Below are 19408 nucleotides of genomic sequence, written 5' to 3' on the forward strand. Positions count from 1 at the left end.
AATGAAAATGACATTCTTCAATTTTTCACAGTATCGGTAAAAAACATTTTACGATTTCAAACAGTCTTTTCTTGGTCATTATACGAAGTTGACTTCAAGAGTTATGAAGCATTTGGCAGTGTGCCAACTTATGCGGGCAACCCTGAAAAGAAATAAAAATAATATATACATATTCATATAACTATGAGACTCTACTCGCACAACTCTGTAATTTTTTTATTATTCATAATCTTTTTTTCCCTCTCCTTAAACTTCACTGATTTTCCAAACATTCAGATCAGTTTTTTCCCAAAATGTTCAATTATTGTAGCTTATTTGAAAAATTTGTACTTAGGAGAAAAACTATACTAAAGGAGTACAAATTACAGGATATAATAAGAAGAAATAAATATGAAGTAATTTTACTCTTTGATAATACTTGGAAAAATACAAATAGAGAACACTTATTATTGCCTTCAATTAAATTAATTATTTTTATTTTTGAAAATTTTAATATAAACATTAAGATTTAAATCTAAAACCATGTTATTACTCTCTATTTTTATTTTATTTATTATTTTTATTGTCCACAACAACTTTAAATTTTAAACTACTCGAGCATCCATTTATAAAATTAAAAAAAAGCAAAGATCACACAAGAGAAAAACAAATTTTGTATAACAATGAATGTACAATCAATATGCAAAGCAAAAATGCTTAAAGAAAAAGAAAAAAAATCACGTAAAGCACCCTCATAAAGTTTGTAAAAAAAAATGGTACTTTTTCACGTAAAATTTCAACTGTGATGTTGAATTTTAGTGAGTATTAGATTTTCCAACAGGGTTGTTTCTTTCAACACAAGTTCAACAGTTCTTATCAGTATTACCAATTCTAAACTAATAATCAAATCGTTTTTTTTTAATTTTTTTTTTTTTAAATTTTTGTGAAAGTTTCGTACATTGTTTTACATACCTTCACAATATCAGGTGTCTAAGACTTATGAACTTTTTGCAGCAATAAAAAAAGAGAGAGAGAAAATTCACAAAACAAATCAATAACTTTCGAACAAATTGTTAGAATTTTGAATAAAATTCTGCTAAGTTCATACAGAAATATGGCCCTAATTTCATTTCTGTGAACAGTAGACTGACCCACACAGCGTCCTTACCAACAAATTTAACAGTTAATAATTTTGAAAGAATTTATTGAATACTATTTTAATCCATCATAAACCCTGTACATTTTTCTACACGCCTTAGTAATTTCAAGTCATAGTTTCTGCACAGGAAAACAAAATAAAACCTAAGATTGTTGTTGTTGTTAATTTACGTCGCACTGGAGCTGCACAATGGGCTATTGGCGACGGTCTGGGAAACATCCCTGAGGATGATCCGAAGACATGCCATCACAATTTTGAAATAAAACCTAAAGTTGAGCACATAAAACAGCAACATTATCATTATTTAATAGAGATAAGAAAAAAAAGCAGCATATTTTAATACTCGAAAAAAATTATTGCAATTAAAATCAATATATAAATTATATTAACAAGTACAGTTCAAAAAATGAAAAAAATATATAAACTTTGATGCATCTAAAGTGAGACCTCATTCTAATAAATAAATGCCAACTATTAAATAAGAGAAACACACAAGAACTATTGTGGTCTATAATAAATATAGAAAAAAATATATTAAAAAAATAAATAAATACATATAGAACTTTTTTTTGCTGATGGCAGATTTTTTGTTATTAAAATATGGAGGGGGTACTTAGTATGAAAAATATCATCCCAATAAGATGGCCTAAAATTTGATCCCCTTCATGTTAATTTCACTTTTAAGTATTTAGCCATATCTCGGGAAGTTTAAAGGCGAAATGGAAAATTTCTACACACAATCCTAATTTGTTTTTTAATCTAAAGATCGTTCCATGCAAAATTGAATTTTAAATAACTTTTTAAAATTCTTCATTGTATTAGGATCCAATGATACTGTATAGAAAAAATATTAAAATGTAATATATAGAAATTTTAATAACCTTTGGAACTCCGTAGTTTTGAGTGACAAACTATAAAATTTAAGTGAAATCAGTGAAATAGTTTCTGAGTCATACAACTTTTAAAAAAAGCCATATTTTTAAAATTCTATTTCCCAAGAACTATTTGACTGATTTCGTTAGTTTTTTGCTTCCTATTAACCTAGTAAAAAGTACTTAGTTAATAATAAAGTAAAAGTTTATTTACCTGTGAAAGGATACCTTTCGATCTTTGTTAAATAAACCCACTAAAAACCTGTTTTTCAAATGGAATAATCTTTTGACAAACTAAATATATAGCGGTGTGCCAAAATTTTTGGATTTGCTTCATATAATCAAGCGATGGTTAAAATATCAGACCTCTGATTTTATATATATATATATATATATATATATATATATATATATATATATATATATATATATATATAGCACAATGAAAACAAAGAGAAAAACGAAACTAATTAATAAGTTTTATTAACTGCGCATAAGCTGCAAGTATATAGAACTCATAAAATAAGTTAAAAAATTGAGAAAATATGGAAAATTTTTTTTTTTTTTTTTTTTTTTTTTTTTAATGTTTTAATTATCAAACTTTTTAATTACAAACTTTAAATTATCCTGTATTATATTATTACCTTGCGCGCATCCATTTTCGGGCCCACCCAAGGTAACTAACATATTAGAAGCGCTTCAGTTTTGCAGTAAGAACGTGCCATAAGATATCACTTTATTTATGCTTCTGTTTTCATATATTGTAATCTGGCAATCTTATTACGAAAATATTATAAATCATTCTTGAAAGATTCCGGTATGCGTAAGTTCATTTAATTCGCTCCTCACTATGTAGATTTCCTTTCGTGTACTTTTCTCTAATCTCTTTACATTTTATTTTCAGTTTTTTGCTCCATATATTTGTTTGTTTTTCCGTACATATTTTTTACTTAATGTGTTCCAATTTCGTTTAAATTTTTTTGAGTGCTCCTCACACTGTTGTATTGATATATTTTGCTTTGGCTATATTAATACAATATTAGAAAGCACTCCTTTTGCGGATATAATCGTGTGAGCTGATGAAGAGATTATATCTTTTCTTAGTTTTGTTTTCCAAATTTTAATTAATTTTTTTTTTTTTTTTAAGGTGTTAAAAATTATGTTTTTTAAATACTTTTAAAAAATTATTGTTAATAATTTTCTTCTCTTGTCATTATTTTTTTCCATATTTTCTCAATTTTTTAACTTATTTTATGAGTTCTATATACTTGCAGCTTATGCGCAGTTAATAAAACTTATTAATTAGTTTCGTTTTTCTCTTTGTTTTCATTGTGCTATATTATAGTGATCATATTTAAAGCAGCTTTAGCGCTTGATATTATCTACTATTACCTTACTTCCGTTTTCTATTTGTTTCCGTTTTTAGTTCGGTTTTGTTCTTATTGTGCTATATATATATATATATATATATATATATATATATATATATATATATATATATATATATATATACATATATATATGCATGTCCCGCAGTGGACTGATCGTTAAGACATAGTTCCCAGCAGATCACCGAAGTCAAGCATCACTGACTGCAGTCAGTGTGCGGGTGGGTGACCACTTAGATCAGTCTGAGCAGGGACCGAGGATGTGCGGTATTGGTCCTCGTTAAACTGTGCTACCGTAAAGTGCTCGACTTCGCGTGCAGGTCGTTGGGTTACCGAAGCGGGGATGCCATCCCCTCTGCAGAGGATCAAAATTGTGATGGCATGTCTTTGGATCATCCTCAGGGATGTTTCCCAGACCGTCGCCAATAGCCCATTGCGCAGCTCTAGTGCGACGTAAATAAACAAGAACAAGAAGAATATATGTATATGCATATATATAAGCTTTTGAGATTTCGAGATAACAAGTTCAGAACTAAATATGTTCCAAAAAGTAAAAATATATTCTGAAATGTTACTCTAAAAAGTAGAGTCATAAAACATTAGAATAACTACTAATAAATATGTATGTAATGATAGATGACAATAAATCTATATACAATAATCATGATTTTGTTTTTGAAAACAATAGAAAAATAATCATGCATTAAATAGAAAAGAATTGGTTTACAATACATACCATTTTCAAGTTGTAATATTTGTCATTCCTATAGTTTAATAGCTCACCGGATAAAAAACTAGTCACCCTAGTGCGCAAGCATCGATGAATCGTTAGGTTTCGTAAGATGACGCAGTGTTCAAGTGATGTGCTCAACTGCGTGCCTGTGCCCATGGTCATACGGTGAATGAAGTTGCTGGATTTGTTGGTGTTTCGATGCGAACTGTTCAACGTGTCTACAAGCAATGGTGTAATACACGTGGTCACGAAGGACGACGTCAGAATTGTGGTTGGAAAAAGATCCTCCATGAAAAGGACCACAGACGAGTTTCACGACTTGTGGATCAAAATCTCTTCCGAACCCGACAGGAATTGCTTCAGTTAGTTAATGAAGGTCCATCCCAACTTGTTAGTGAGAAAATTTTGCTACGGGAGCTGAATTCAATGAACATTTGGAGTCGAACATCTCGTAAGAGGTCATTGCTCACGCATGGCACATAAAGCTGCGCGACTTCAGTGGGCTAGAAGTCACCGGACGTGGACAGTTGCTGACTAGGGGAATGTAATATGGTCTGACAAATCACGTTTATACCTTTATTCAAATAACGCATGTCGTCGAGTGCTACGAAGAGCAGATGAAGCATTTCCTTCTGACCGTGTGCAAGATCAAGCTCAAGCCGAATGTGGGTCATTCATGTTTTGGTGGTGTTTTTCTTATTATGGATTGAGCCTTCTCACTGAGGTGGCCACTAACATGAACCAACATGTTTATTTGAGCATTCTGGATGATTAGATGTCGTTTTTCAGTCAACATCTTCATGAGGAGTGCGTTGTCGATACCCCTATTTTTCAAGATGGCAACAGCAAAGTTTGTTCGGGAAGACTATGTGACTGGTTTTATGAACATTTAGACCTCCAATTACATCTCGACTGGCCGGCAAAATCACCTGACTTAAACCCCATTGAAAATTTGTGGGACACGTGGAATCAGCATCCTAGCAATTTTGTGCGTTTGCGAGATCAAATCTTCATCGAGTGGCTTATACTGGATTCGACGCACCTGCAAAACCTTGTGGACTCACTTCCTAACCGAATCCATGCGGTTATCGAATCCAGAGGCGGTGTTACACGGTATTAAATGATGTTTTTCATGATTTATCTAAGGGCGACTAATTTTTTGTCCGGTGAGCTTATAAAAGAAGACAAATTAAAGAAAAGGTTTTAGAAAACAATTTTAAAACAAAAATTTAACATAAAAAAGCTAATGTAGTCAAATTGTTCTGACAATCAAAATCAGACAGCAGTGTTCGTTAAAGTGGGCCCGAATAAATCAGTCTGGGTTTTTTAGGGGTGGGGCCACTTCAAGTAAAATAATTGTTGCTTAAACAAAAAATTACGAACAATTGAAGATAAATAAAATTAGCTTTCATTATAGTATAATTTAACTAAATTAACTTAATAAGGGTGATTTTCAAAAAACAATAATTTTTGTCTAGCCAATTGTTTTTTATAATTGTTTTATATTGATAAGTTTATATTAAGACCATACAATCAAGTAAACAAATCCCTATTACCAACAATGAAAGAATTTAGAGTCAATTTAGTTGCATTGAAAAATGTATACTGTCCTCTTACAGATAAAAATTTATATTAATTAATTTATGCTAAATATTTAATCAGTAATTTAATTAATATTTTTGTTAAAAATAGATTATATCGAGACGAGAATTTTGAAAAAATATTTAGAATTTTAAAACCAAAACTCTTATATGTTATTTAAATTTGTTTTTGTGTACTACGTATTTTTTTCTCTCGTTAGTTTCAATTTATATACTTTTCTTGACTACACGATTTGCTTGTTAACAGTTTAAAAACATGAGATATTGTTTGTCTAAAAAAATTCAAAACCGTAACTCTTGTACTAGTATGTTACTCAAGTTTCTTTTTATGTACATAAATATTTGTTTTTATAACAATAAAATGCAAAGAACAACATTAGTTTTTAATTTGAACTATTTGCTCTATAATAGTTTTAAAACATGGTAGATATTGTTTGTTTTACATTTTAAAACATAAATACAAAACAGCTCCCTTCCTACGTGTGGCTAATAGCGTGATCCGGCGCATTTTGAATTTAATCGCAGATGAATCTTCAACGTGGTTGGCGGGTAGCTTGGCCAAAAGTAAGGCTACTATACTAGGATACTATAGTATAATTCAGGGGTTCCAGCCAAAAGGAAAAAGATGAATCTTTGTTTACCAAGGTGGGTAGAAATAGCTTTCAAAAAATAATAATTAATTAACAATATATTTTCTAGAAAAAAGGTACCTTTGTATTATGTCACTGAAGTAAACATAAATCATCTAATTTAAATAAAAGAAATTTCATTACTAAACTGCTTCACATATTGACAAATCAAGCAAAGGATTTCTAAGGAAGCAGAGAAAACTTCGGTAAATGAAAATCTTTTTTGATTATGATTTTCTTAAAATACATAAACTTTACATATAAAGAGAAACGAACTATGTAATTGAAATTTTAAAGCGTAATAAAATTCAATCTTTTTTAAATTTCATGTAATTTTTTTTAAAAACATTCTTTGAAGCATTCACTAATGTTATAAATCTTTAATTAATAAGAATTACTTGCAATTAAAACTTCCATCATGATAAAATATGAAATCCCTGGCAACCAAATCCATAAAATGTCTTCCTCTGAAAAAAGCTTTTCTTTAAACAACGCCAAAGAGAACTTTACTTTGGCGAGTAAGTTTGGCACAGTACGGATTAACAATCAATATGGGGTTACAAGAAGATTGATGTAATTTAAGGTAATTTTCTTCGCAAAAGCGAGCGCAAAGCGCACTCCACCCAGTTTCCAATTCCTAAAATGACCAAAAATCCTCAGACTTAGATGAATCTTCAAAGTGTTGGGCGGGTAGAAATAGTTAACAATAAACGTAAACAGATTCATGCAAAAAATTTAAGCAATTAAATGTGTCTTAGATTTATAATGTTGAAAACACCCGTATTTTGACTAAAATGATGTGAAGTGTACTCATAAAAATATTAGTTAAGTTTATTTTCTTGAAGATAATCTTATTTTATTGCGCCATCTTTAAATAAATAAAAAAAAAACCCACATCATTTGGAGAAAGAAAAATCTGCAAAAGAAGGAAACATCTTTGTTATTTAAGTGGATAATATTCATGCTGTATAAATAATTCGGTATATTTTAAGAACATTAATCATGCTCTTTTATTCTAATATTTTAAATGTGATTAGTTATTTGTGCAGTTTGTTAAATCTTCCCAGACAAAAAGTGTTTCTCACTGTCCCATTGATGTTAATTGAATTATGTGTCATCATAAATAAAAATTCATAATTTTCCATATGATAATCCACTGTAATTTTCGGTTTGTAGGGTGTAAACTCTATTTAATTTTTTAAATTGTTTTATTTTTATTTTTAATGTTTTTCGAAAATAATCTAAATAAGATATTTTTTAAAAAAAGTTGGAGTAAGTGAAATTTTTTGGTGGCTTTTCACTTGCTCCTAGCTAAGTGAAAAGTACTGATAAAATAACGACACATATTTTAAATTTTACTTACTAATATTTCTTTGTTTTTACTTGCAATAAATATTTGGAATACCAATTAATTAATTGTGAAAATAATGAGACAGAATAATAATTATTCTTTTAACAAAATTTAATATCAATAGAACATTAGGTGTCACTGCACTAGAGTATTATGTGATTACTGCTTTCTATATTTCAAATTTGTATTTCGGAGGCTCTGTTTTCCGTGTCGATTTCTACATCAAAATGATCCCTAAGTTTTAATGACTTCTTGGCTGTGATTAACAAGGAACTCTAAAAATTATCCCAGAGCAAGACCCATTTGAAGAGTTAAACGTGTGTGAGTAAACCTTACATTTTTTAAAATTAGTTTTGCAAGTTTAAAACCTCTTTGGCTGTTGTAGTAAGTAGTAACAGGTACTGATGCTGTAGCATATATTTCCTTGTACTTGTTAATCTGTGTCAAATAAATGTGACTTTATAAAAACAAAGTATTTATTTGTCATCTGTTAGTGTCATATTTTGATTATTTCTAATTAGCAGTGTTTAAATTGGACTCTTTATTTACTTAATTATTTAAAAATTGTCAAAAATGTGCAAAACTTCTTTGTTCAATTAAATAATGTCTATTATACACTTTCACAAAACTTTTCTTAAAATTATAAATTTGAAATTTTTAATTACAGTGAAACATTTCATAATTTGTTTTAGAACTAGTTGAAAATGTTCATGAATCAATACAAAATAAAAAAATGTTAATCAATATTGAAAGCAAGGAAATGAAAAATGATATTGTGGAAAAATAAAATGGCGTCCTCGAGGAACTGAAACTTGAGTGAATTTTTGAGGTACTAGGCGGGTAAAAATGGTCACAGTCTCCGGTAAGAATATATAAACCCCTATGTTAGTCCCTGTGGTAAGATTTCAGATGCCAAAGAATGTCGATAATTTTATTTTATTAGCATCAATATTTGAATTTGGAGCTAAATTTGCTCTTTTGTTATTAAAGACATATTTTCATACCATAATATTTTAGCTGCTTTATAACTAAAAATATGCCGGCCTGTTGGCCGGTGGTTAGCTTGCCTGACTGCGAAGCAAATGGCTGCGGGTTCGAATCCCGCTCTGGGCATGGATGTTTCTCTCTCTCTGTGTTGTCTTCTGTTGTATGAATGTGGCCCACTCTATGAACGGGTATTTGTGGCAGTGTGGCATGGGTAATGTTGCTCGCCTCCGTGACTTTGGTTCACAGGTGCCCACTGGGTAACGATAAATGAGCAACACTTCCGGCACCTTCTAAGGCGAAGAACAAAAGTTCAGTGCCTGCCATTATTTAAAAAAAAAAAATAACTAAAAATATAGGCAAGTAAAAGGGATTTGCATTTATTAAGTTTAAATATACCCTTGAGCAAAAATTACAGAATATTTATAGAAAATATTTATTTAATTCATTTCAACAAGATTATAATATGACACTATCTTCTGTATATTGTAAGTATGAACTGATTGAAGAAAAAGAATTTTAAAAAAAAAAGAAACAGTATCTTAGTAGTAAAAGTGAATAGAAATGATGCTGCTTAAGTAATATAGTTCATTAAAAAGGTTATGGTTGTTTTAGTATTTAAAGTCTAAGCAATGCATTGTATGTTAAATATTTACATACAAAACTTTTAATTTGAGATACAAAAAAAATTGCACTGTTAGTTAATTTTAAAAAAATTTTATTTGAAGTGTTTTAAGTTACAGTTCTAAAAAAATTTTTTTTTAGCCGCATATGAATAATTTCATGAATTTTACCGCGTGAATGCAGAGCCGGATTAGGCGTACGCAGGGCCCTAGGCCATTCAAAATTTTGGAGCCCTTAGATTATTTTTTTTCTCGTATATTTTTTATTTATTCAAATATAAAAGTATTTATATATCTTTTCATTTAAGAAAGCATATTTAAAGTAAAAATAAATAATAATAAATTAAATTTTAATAAGTACCTAATAAATAAATATGATTAACATTATATAAAAAAATTATCTTATTTTATTAATATATATTTGAAATTGATTTTTTCTTTCAAAATCATTATTAATTTTTTTAAATACTTTTCAAAAATTCTATTTTAAGGGGGCCCCAGCCCTGACCTAATGAATAATCCGGCACTGTATGAATGCCACTACTGAGGTGATCATGCTGAAAGGGCCACATAATATAAAAGGCAGGGGTTGAGAGAGGGGAGAAAAAAAAGAAAGAAAACATTAATTTTGAGGGAAGTATTTTCCTTAATAATTATAAGAAAAAATAAATAAAAATATTAATATACTTGTTTACAACTCTTTGTGACTAATACTTTTTTTAACAAGACGCTTACTATTTACAGTTAATAGATTTATATATTAACAATTAATTAAAATTTACAAAACTTATCTTGATAGCATATTTTTGCAGTTCAAATGTATAAGAATCATCTCCCAGCATGTAATAATAAATTATATAAAATGGTCCTAGTTGGTAAACAATGGTTTAAATAATTTCTTAATGGTTATCCTGCAATTTGCAAATTTTTAAATATTGTGATAATTTTATCAATTTTATCATAAGATAGCTTTTTCGAGCCATTAAATGAAAAATTAATAATTTTGTTTTAAGACTCCTTTGTAATTTTGAACATGCCAAATTCATTCTGAAAAATAAGTCTTTCGACAGAAAGTGTTGTTGTGGGTACTATTAAACTTGGGCAAATAACTTAATCAGTTTCGGAATAAGCCTTAGATAGTGTTCTTCCTTTCCTGATTTTTAAATCGCATGAATAAAAATAGAGTTGTGATATTTTTAGAATGCTTTTGAATATGAATTGCTATGTGTGATTTTTTAAATTACAAAAATGAAAAATATGCATGAATACGAATCGATTACATGAATACGACGAATTTTTAAATTAAGAGAAGGCTCACAATGTATGATTTTTAGAATATATGAATCGCGATATGTGGTTTTTAAATCGTCTATGTGTATGATTCTTGAATTGCGAGAAGAGCATGAACGTATGATTTATTAAACGCCTGAACACAAATCACGATATGTGATTTTAAATCTCGTTAATGTTAATGCGAAATGAAATGTACAATTTTAAGGTTGGGTTAATACGAATTATGGTTTGTAACTTATAATTTGCAAGAAAAATCAAAACATATGATTTTTAAATCGTGATATGTGATTTTTAAATAATGTGACAGCAAAAAGAATAGGTTGGGTGTGTGTTATTAAATTTGCCTGTGTTCATGGGAATAAAGTAATAGGTACGTGATTTGAGTTATTTTTTTGCAAAGGGGACCGCAATTATTATATCTTATTTTTAGAGCAAAAAATCGTTGAAGGTGATATCTTTCATATAATTTGTACACTGTAAAAGTTGACAAAATTTGAATTTTTATTTTAACAGCAATAAAAAGTATTTATTCAAGTTTAAAATATTCTATACATTATATCAAGACACATATTTTATTTATTAGTTTATTAATTTTATTTATTTATTTTTTCAGATTTGTTTTTCTTAAGTTGGATACAGTAGCCAGTATTTCATGACACTAGATGTTTACCTTAGATTCTTTAAACTAGTTTCTACTGCCACCGTGAAAAGTTGAAGAAAGGGGTTTACATTGCCTAAAGACTATCATATTGTGTGGTATTTAAATATGATGTTTAATTGTTATTCATTCAATCCATTGTATAACTTATGTGTATTGATAATAGGTTAAATACTTATTATGCTTAGTTATTGATAATAATTAAAATACTTCTTTTAGGGTATTTTAATGTAATATGTTGTAATTTTCACTTTCATCAGTTACTCAATCAATCAGTTACTCAATTCTTGTAAAATTACCGTTGCAGCTTTTGTAAAAAAAAAAAAATTCTAGGTCTAAATGGTCATCTAAACCAAAAACGTTTAAAACATTAATAGAAACTGAAATATAAGTCAGTACACACTTATATATCCTTATCATTACAGCTCATATAAATATGTTCAATAACATAATCAAGCTATATAAAAGTTATTAGGTCGCAGTCAGTATGACTTTAAAAAAAAAAACATGCCCAAAACTCATATAGATAACATCTTTTTGAGTATGTAGTATAGTTTTTTCATAGAAAGAACATCTTACTGGACACAATCACACTCATACTTTAGAGAAACCTTATTCTTATAATGTATGTAATAAGAAATTTTCAATGAAAATGAATTTAAATCAACACAATAGCACACATAGTAGTGAAAAGCCTTATTCTTGTGACCTATATAATAAAAGTTTTTCGCGAAAGAGAATATTGTCTACACACAGGTATGCTCTTACTGGTGAAAAACCTTATTCTTGCAGTGAATGTAATAAGAGTTTTTCAAGAAAGTCAAGTCTGACTTTACACATTCTCAATCATACTGGAGAGAAACCATATTCTTGTGGTATATGTAATAAAAGTTTTTCATGTTACACTATACTCTCTCGGCACAGCCTGGTTCATACTGGGAAGAAATCTTTTTCTTGTAATGCATGTAACAAAAGTTTTTCACAGAAGTCGCATCTAACTGAGCACAGTCGCACTCATACTGGTGAAAAGCCTTATTCTTGTGAAATATGCAATAAAAGTTTTTCACGGGGGACAACATTGACTGAGCACAGACGTGTTCATACTGGTGAAACACCGTATTCTTGCAGTGAATGTAATAAGAGTTTTGTTAGTAAATCATCACTGACTTTACACAGTCGCGCTCATACAGGAGAGAAACCATATTCTTGTGATATATGTAATAAGATATTTTTAAGTAAGTCAATTTTAACTCGTCACTTTCGCATACACACTGGTGAAAAGCCTTATTCTTGTGACATATGTAATAAAAGTTTTCCACGTGAAAGTACACTGTCTGTTCACAGCCGGGTTCATACTGGGGAGAAACCTTATTCTTGTGGTGTGTGTAATAAAAGTTTTCCAACGAAGTCAAATCTAACACGTCATCAAAGTTGCACTCATTCTGGTTAGAGTGTCTGAATTAGAGAGAGAGGCTGACTCGCCCATCATTTTGGAGCAAAAACTTTCGCCAATGCGGAGGATCTAATGTAATAAGAATTTTGCAACCAAAACAAGTTTAACTAAACACTTTCTCATACATACTAGTGAAAAGCCTTATTCTTGTCACATGTAATAAAAGTTTTTCAACGGGGACGACATTAACTGTGCACTGACGTGTCCGTACTGGGAAGATGCCTTATTCTTGCAATGCATGTAATAAGAGTTTTTCAACAAAACCAAAATTAATTGAACACCTTTGCACAGGACAGCATTTATCCAGACACAGTCGTGTTCATACAGGTGAAAAACCTTGATCCTGTAGTGTATGTAATAAGAGTTATTCAAAAAGGAAGAATTTAACTGAACAGTCGCACTCATACAGGGGAGAAGCCTTATTCTTGTAGTATATCTGTTATAAGAAATTTTTTCTGAAGATAATTTTGACTCATCACATTTGAACACACTGGTGAAAAGCCTTATTCTTGTTACTTGTGTAATAAAAGTTTTTTATCGGGGCATGATCTGTTCAGACATAGGCATGTTCATACTGGTGAGAAACCTTTTTCTTGTAGTCTATGTAATAATAGTTTTTCTCAGAAACATAATTAGACTATACACAGTCGCACTCGTTCTGGTAAAAAACCTTATTCTTGTCCCAAATGTAAAAAAAAAAAAAAAGAAGAATCTATGGAAAGTGTACTGTCTGTGCACAATCATATTCATACTGGGGAGAAACATTATTCTTATAGTATATGAAGAAAAAGAATATTCTAACGAAACTATGCGAAAGAATATTCTAACTTTTCACAATCAAGTTCATTCTACTGAAAATTCTTACTCTTCTGAGAAGCGTTAAGAAAATTTTTACTGAAGTTTACCTAAAATGTCATCAGTTTTTTTAATACTATTGAGTGTAAAAATTGGTAATAAAAGTTTTATTTTTACATTATAGTGGTTAAGCTGTCCATATAGTTATTTTAATGTGTTTTGATTTCTTATTCTTGTAGTTTATATGTAAAAAGAGTTGTGAAGAATGTAATTAAATAGTTGTGGCTAAGGTAAAAATAGTCATTCTGGAAAATCTTTTTTTAATTAGCTCAATAAACGAAACCCTTCACCCCCAGAGAATCTCCGTCCACAACAGGAACATAAAGCTCTGGGCCCTGTTTTATGATTTTTGTTGAACTGTAAGATATTTTGGATTTTAAGGAACATAAAGCTCAATTTTTTGTATTTACGACTACTAGTGATCAACTCCGTAGCCTTGTAATTTTGAACCCAATCCAAAATTTAAGGGACACCAGGATAAAGTATTGTGGGAAATTTATCTCTGTGGAGGGCTCTTTGATGAAACTTAACCGTATTTTCGTTACATGAAGAGGAAAACCAGAAAAACCTCCCAGGGTTATCCTGACAGCAAGGGAACTCTAACCCATAATCCACCTACTCACTGGGAACATTTTACATCAGCACTGTGGTCCGTGCGAGTTTGTTGCAGAATTCAGATCAACCAGCCTCTGCTGGGATTCGAACCCGGGGCGCTCCATTCTTTAAATCAAAAAGTCGTTTTTTCTCCCACCTAGAATTAGACCATACATTGAGGGTAGAGCTTTATAGGTAGGTACAGGAAGGTGTGTGTGTGATATGGCTACAAGCAAGGGAAAGAAAGCATGTCCTTTTATTAATAATATTTTGCCTAGGCTGATACTCTATGAGGAGAATGAGGCATTCTAAAAGAAAAGAATTGAGTGTGGACAAGGGAAATATTGCACGTGAAAGATATAGTGCTTTTCGCCGGGGGGGGGGGTACCTAAATAGAATAATAGTAACCTAAAGTACCTAATAGAGGATACTTGAGGTACCTAAATAGAAGACCCACACTAGCCTTCAAAATTAACAGAATTCAAGAAATTCAGTTCTACTGGTAACGCATCTGCTTATAGGAATGAAGTAAAACCCTAAGAATAGAAGTGTCAGAAAATAAAATTTGAACTGAAATGCATTACAAAACTATTGCCAAAAATCTTGAGGAATTAAATAAATTTGTAAAATATTTCAGTGTGTAATAAGTAGCTGTAAATTTATAGAAAGCAGTAACATGATAAAACCCAAAGTATTTCCAAAAATATTTTAAACCGTTATTCCTGAGTACTATATAAAAATGCATGATTTGCTTCTAATAAGAAAGTTAAATATTGTGTAATAATCTAAAACATCAAAACAAGTTTATAACTTGTTTTGAAGTTTTAGATTGTTACGCCATTATTTTTTATTTCTGAAAGATAAACAGATTGAGACATAAAAATTTAAATCTACTCAATTAAAAGATCCCAAACATTTTGCCATTAATGTCTATTAGAATAAAATTCAAACTTTGATTATTGATTGATGGTTTTATCTTGTTTTAACTGTCATGTCAAAAAAAATCTTTTGGCATTTTTTTTTTTTCTAAAGTTGTCGAAAATCATGAAAATTGGAATTATGTAAAACGAATGGTGTTTTCATACGCTACGGACTGACAATACGCCGAAATAGATTAGGGTTGAATTAATTGTGAAAACATTGAATAGAACTATGAGAACTGTGTTTTTATTCATAATTCGAAGCTAAAATTGAAATGACAAAGGAAAAATCTCATTTTGAAAAAGGGAAAATTAAGCAGTTTTTAAAAACACCCAATGAAAAAAGCACTTTAAAAAAATGAAAATAGAAATTAACACCTTGTTAAAATTAGTTCATGCTTTCCGCCGGATTGTTTAGTAATATTATGTAAAGTTAATTAACACGTTGAATGCCATGGGGGTGACCGGCGAAGCCAAGATTATTAGAAACACATAATAAGAGTACATTATTATTGTTACATAAATGGTTTGAAGAAATTAATGCAATATAGAATACACAAAAATAATTTTATTTATACACACAGAGATGCCAACTTGCTCCGGGCAGCAAATAAATATTTCAAGTGGCAGTTAATTAATTGTGATTCTTGGTTTAATAAATTCAATTTAGTAGAATTTTATCCACCACTATTTCTAGACAATTTGTAGGCTTATATAATTCGCCACTTTTTTCAAATGTGCCGTGCAAAACTTTTTAAAAAGACCAGCAAAATCTGTCAAATTAAATTTGCAAATTCTGTTTGTAGTTAATTACCGTTTGGTCAGATGGGCAAACCATGTAAAATTAGCTTGGCATTCAACGTGTTAAGTAAATATAACACATTTGCTGTTTAGTAATTATTTCAAGAGGTAAATTACTTACCTTTTCAATATAATTTTATTAAAATTTTTCAATATTGTTTTACAAAACGTTACGTAAGAAGGTTATACTACAGGATTACTTTTTAATAAAAGAATACCACTTTCAGTTTTAAACTGTTAATTCACGATGAAAATATCAAATCATAATAATAGTAGAGAATTATATTAAGAAATATTAAAAGTAACTATCTAATATAAATGATGAAAAAATAAATTATTTATCAGTATTTGTTAATTAAAGAACCTTATAAATTTTTCTGGCCATAGGAATGCGTTGATACCTTTGAAAAATCGTTTTAGACCTTTTTATTTATATATTCACCGAGAACTTATAAAAAAACATATTGATTTGAAAATTATTAAATCTTCTCAAACAAACATAATTGTATTTTTATTCTATAAAAACTTTTCATGCAAATATTTATTGCAATGAATTTTAAAAAAATATTAAGTTAAACCTAATGAGAAAATGTGGAATGATTTAGGGGTTACGTCAGCATGGCCTGTCTTTACCTGAAATAGAATTTAATTCAGCATGACAGGACTTAAGAAAACTACTGTCATGCATAAGTCTAATACAACTTTTTTAGTATTAACTATTTTAATATATACCCTTATAAATGAAATATTTTATTAAGAGAAAAGAAAGGTTTTTTTTTTTGGGTGTAGCTGAATATTCAGCAAGATCGGCCTACAACTGAATATGTGATGCATCGAAATATAAACACTTGCTATGATTTATTTCAAGGTTTTTGCCAAATTTCTTTATTTACTTTTTTTTTCAAATGCACTGCTGGCTACCCAAACTGCAACACCAAGAAAGACACGAGATATCATAACAAAATTTGTTTTGTAGATAACATGTTGACCAAGTATCAAATGATTAAACTTATAGACTTCTGTGAAGTGTGGTTCTTGCAAAAATCAGTAGCCAATGTAGCGCCATTGTTGTAGATCACCGCTGCCCCACGCCTCGGCATTGATTCAAAGAGACTTTGGATGTGTTCGTGGGGTACAGCAAACCAAGCAGCTTCCACACGTTGCCAAAGTTGATCTGGTGTGGCAGCTGGGGATGTAATCTGAGTCAGTCGTTGAGCAATCATGGACCACATGTTTTATTTCGGCGAAAGATCCGGGGAGCGAGCTGGCCAGGGAAGCAATTCAATCTGGCAATTGATGAAGAATCCTTGGACAATGTGTGATCGCGCATTATCCTGTTGAAATATGGCTATGGGCAAGCTCTGAAGGTAAATAAGGACAACTGGCTCCAGCACCTCAGAGATGTAGCGATAGCTGTTTGAAGTACTGGCAATGCGTACTAGAGGAGTGCGAGAGTGATATCCAATACCGCCCCATACCATAATACCCGGTGCAGGACCAGTGTGGTGGTGCATAACCCAGCTGCTCAGCATCCTCTCTCCACGGTGTCTCCAGACTCGAAAACGACCATCGTGGTGTTGCAGACAGAAGCGTGACTCGTCAGTAAAGACAATTTCATTCCATTATGTCATCCCCATCCTTCTTTCATCGCACTTAAGTGAGTGTAGTTAATGTTTGTTCATTCATAAAATGATCTCCAAGCATTCAACAAAAAACATTTAATGATAATCAGTAATACAACATAACGAGATACAACAAAACAACAACTGGCAACCCAAAACGAAAAGGACCGTTAAAGTGGATGTACTACCATCTCCATCGGAATGTCAGAACAACAGCTGATGAGAGTGGAAGTTATAGTTGGGCTTACTTACAAGGTAGTAGTGTATTTTATTTGCGCTCTCAGCGCCACCTCATTACATGTACTGGGAGGATGAATCACTACAGAGTATCCCCCCAGTGAACAAGGTGAACGACAACGTGAGTTCAATTATATGCAAATGCAGAATACATATTGAAAATACAATACGAAATGCAATTTTAAAAATGTAAAAAAATATAATGCAAATACAATATTTGATACTACGCAAAATACAATTTTGAAATAATGTACAAAGACAAAATTCAAAAACAAAATTGTTATAGAAGTACAATTATTTCTATACATAGTTCAAAAGACTATATACAAAACAAAATCATATGATATACTCATTTACTAACTGTTAAGGAAAATGGACAGTACGTCCAGAACGAGTTTTTAGTGGTTTATTGACAGGTGTCGTAGGTACAGATAATGGTTCAGATATTTTGGGTTCTGGAATAGGAATATTATTATCGACATCAATAGTGCCCGACAATCGATAGGCAGGCTTGATGCGATCTATCGAAACTGTTATGTTTTTTTTTTCATTGACCTCAATAATAAAGTTTTTTGAATCTCTGCTAAGAATGTCAAAGACTATATACAAAACATAATATATCAAGGTGAGGACCTGTATATGGTGGTGTTAGAGGGCGGTTAACTTTCTCAGATCTTAAAAATACATGAGTGCAGGTTGATAATGAAGGAGTAACAAAAATGCTAGGATTGCCATGCAAAGAAGTGGGATTTAGTGCCTGCATTGTTTGAGCTAAATTAGAAACATAATTAGGATCAACAGTTCGATTAAGTTGCTTCTTATCAATAATAAGATCGGAAGGTAATCGCACTGTTGTACCATATACTAATTGTGCAGGTGTTGCATTAATGTCATTCTTGAGAGCTGAGCGCAAACCTAAAAGTACGATCGGAAGTGTGTCAGTCCATTTAATTTGGTTATGTGCTTTAAGAGCATCTTTTAAACGCCTATGATAGCGTTCCAAAATCCCGTTTGATTGAGGACGGTAAGCTGAAGTTCGAATTCGGTTGCAACCTATAGCATTTGAAAGTTCTCGAAATAGAATAGATTCGAAATTGCGTCCCTGATCGGTAGTGATAGTGACTGGGCATCCAAATCTGGAAATCCAACCGTGCAATAAGGCACGAGCAGTTGTTTCGGCAGTCATATCAGGTGTAGGAATGACTTCAGGCCATCTTGAAAATCGATCAATAATTGTTAAGCAATACTGATTTCCATCAGATGGGGAAAGTGGTCCAATGAAGTCTAAATGGATGTGAGCAAAGCGAGCATCCGGTAGGGTAAATGTACCTATAGGAGATTTAGTGTGTCTTATTATTTTTGCTCTTTGGCAGTTATCACAACTACGAACCATAGATTTAATATCATTATGCATGCCAGGCCATACGAATCTTTTCGAAATTAAATTAATTGAGGCTGACATACCAGGGTGTGAAAAAAAATTCAAATTTTCAAAAACTTGTTTGCGTAAACTTAGAGGAACAAAAGGTCGGGGATGTTTAAGAGGCATATCACAATATAAATTTATATCCCCAATAGGAAAGTAATGTTTTTCTAATTTTGGAGAAGTGGTATTTGATTGCAAAAGTGTTTGAAGTTCTTTATCTTTTGATTGAA

The 19408-nt window shown here is 30.8% G+C and overlaps 2 protein-coding genes across 2 annotated transcripts in view; both read left to right on the forward strand.

The window, feature by feature from the left end:
* Window positions 1-7060: 7060 nt before the first annotated feature.
* The window catches only part of LOC107436153 (uncharacterized), a 39670-nt gene continuing 27322 nt past the window's right edge, over window positions 7061-19408 (forward strand). Inside the window, exon 1 of the mRNA XM_087163177.1 lies at window positions 7061-7341. The gene's annotated coding sequence lies outside the window, so the exon portion shown is untranslated. The remainder of the gene's footprint in view (window positions 7342-19408) is intronic.
* On the forward strand, window positions 7340-13699 carry LOC139424805 (uncharacterized). The gene is made up of 2 exons (XM_087163178.1): window positions 7340-8033; window positions 11226-13699. The coding sequence occupies exon 2, from the start codon at window positions 11917-11919 to the stop codon at window positions 12718-12720; it is 804 nt and encodes a 267-aa protein (XP_087019304.1). The 5' UTR covers window positions 7340-8033; window positions 11226-11916; the 3' UTR covers window positions 12721-13699.

Source organism: Parasteatoda tepidariorum, chromosome 5 (genome assembly GCF_982258835.1).
Source record: "Parasteatoda tepidariorum strain Cologne lab strain chromosome 5, Ptep-v5.0, whole genome shotgun sequence".
NCBI lineage: Eukaryota > Metazoa > Arthropoda > Arachnida > Araneae > Theridiidae > Parasteatoda > Parasteatoda tepidariorum.

Coding starts and splice junctions, on each gene's coding strand:
- LOC139424805 (XM_087163178.1), top strand. CDS start 11,917: ATGAAAATGAATTTAAATCAACACAATAGCACACATAGTAGTGAAAAG.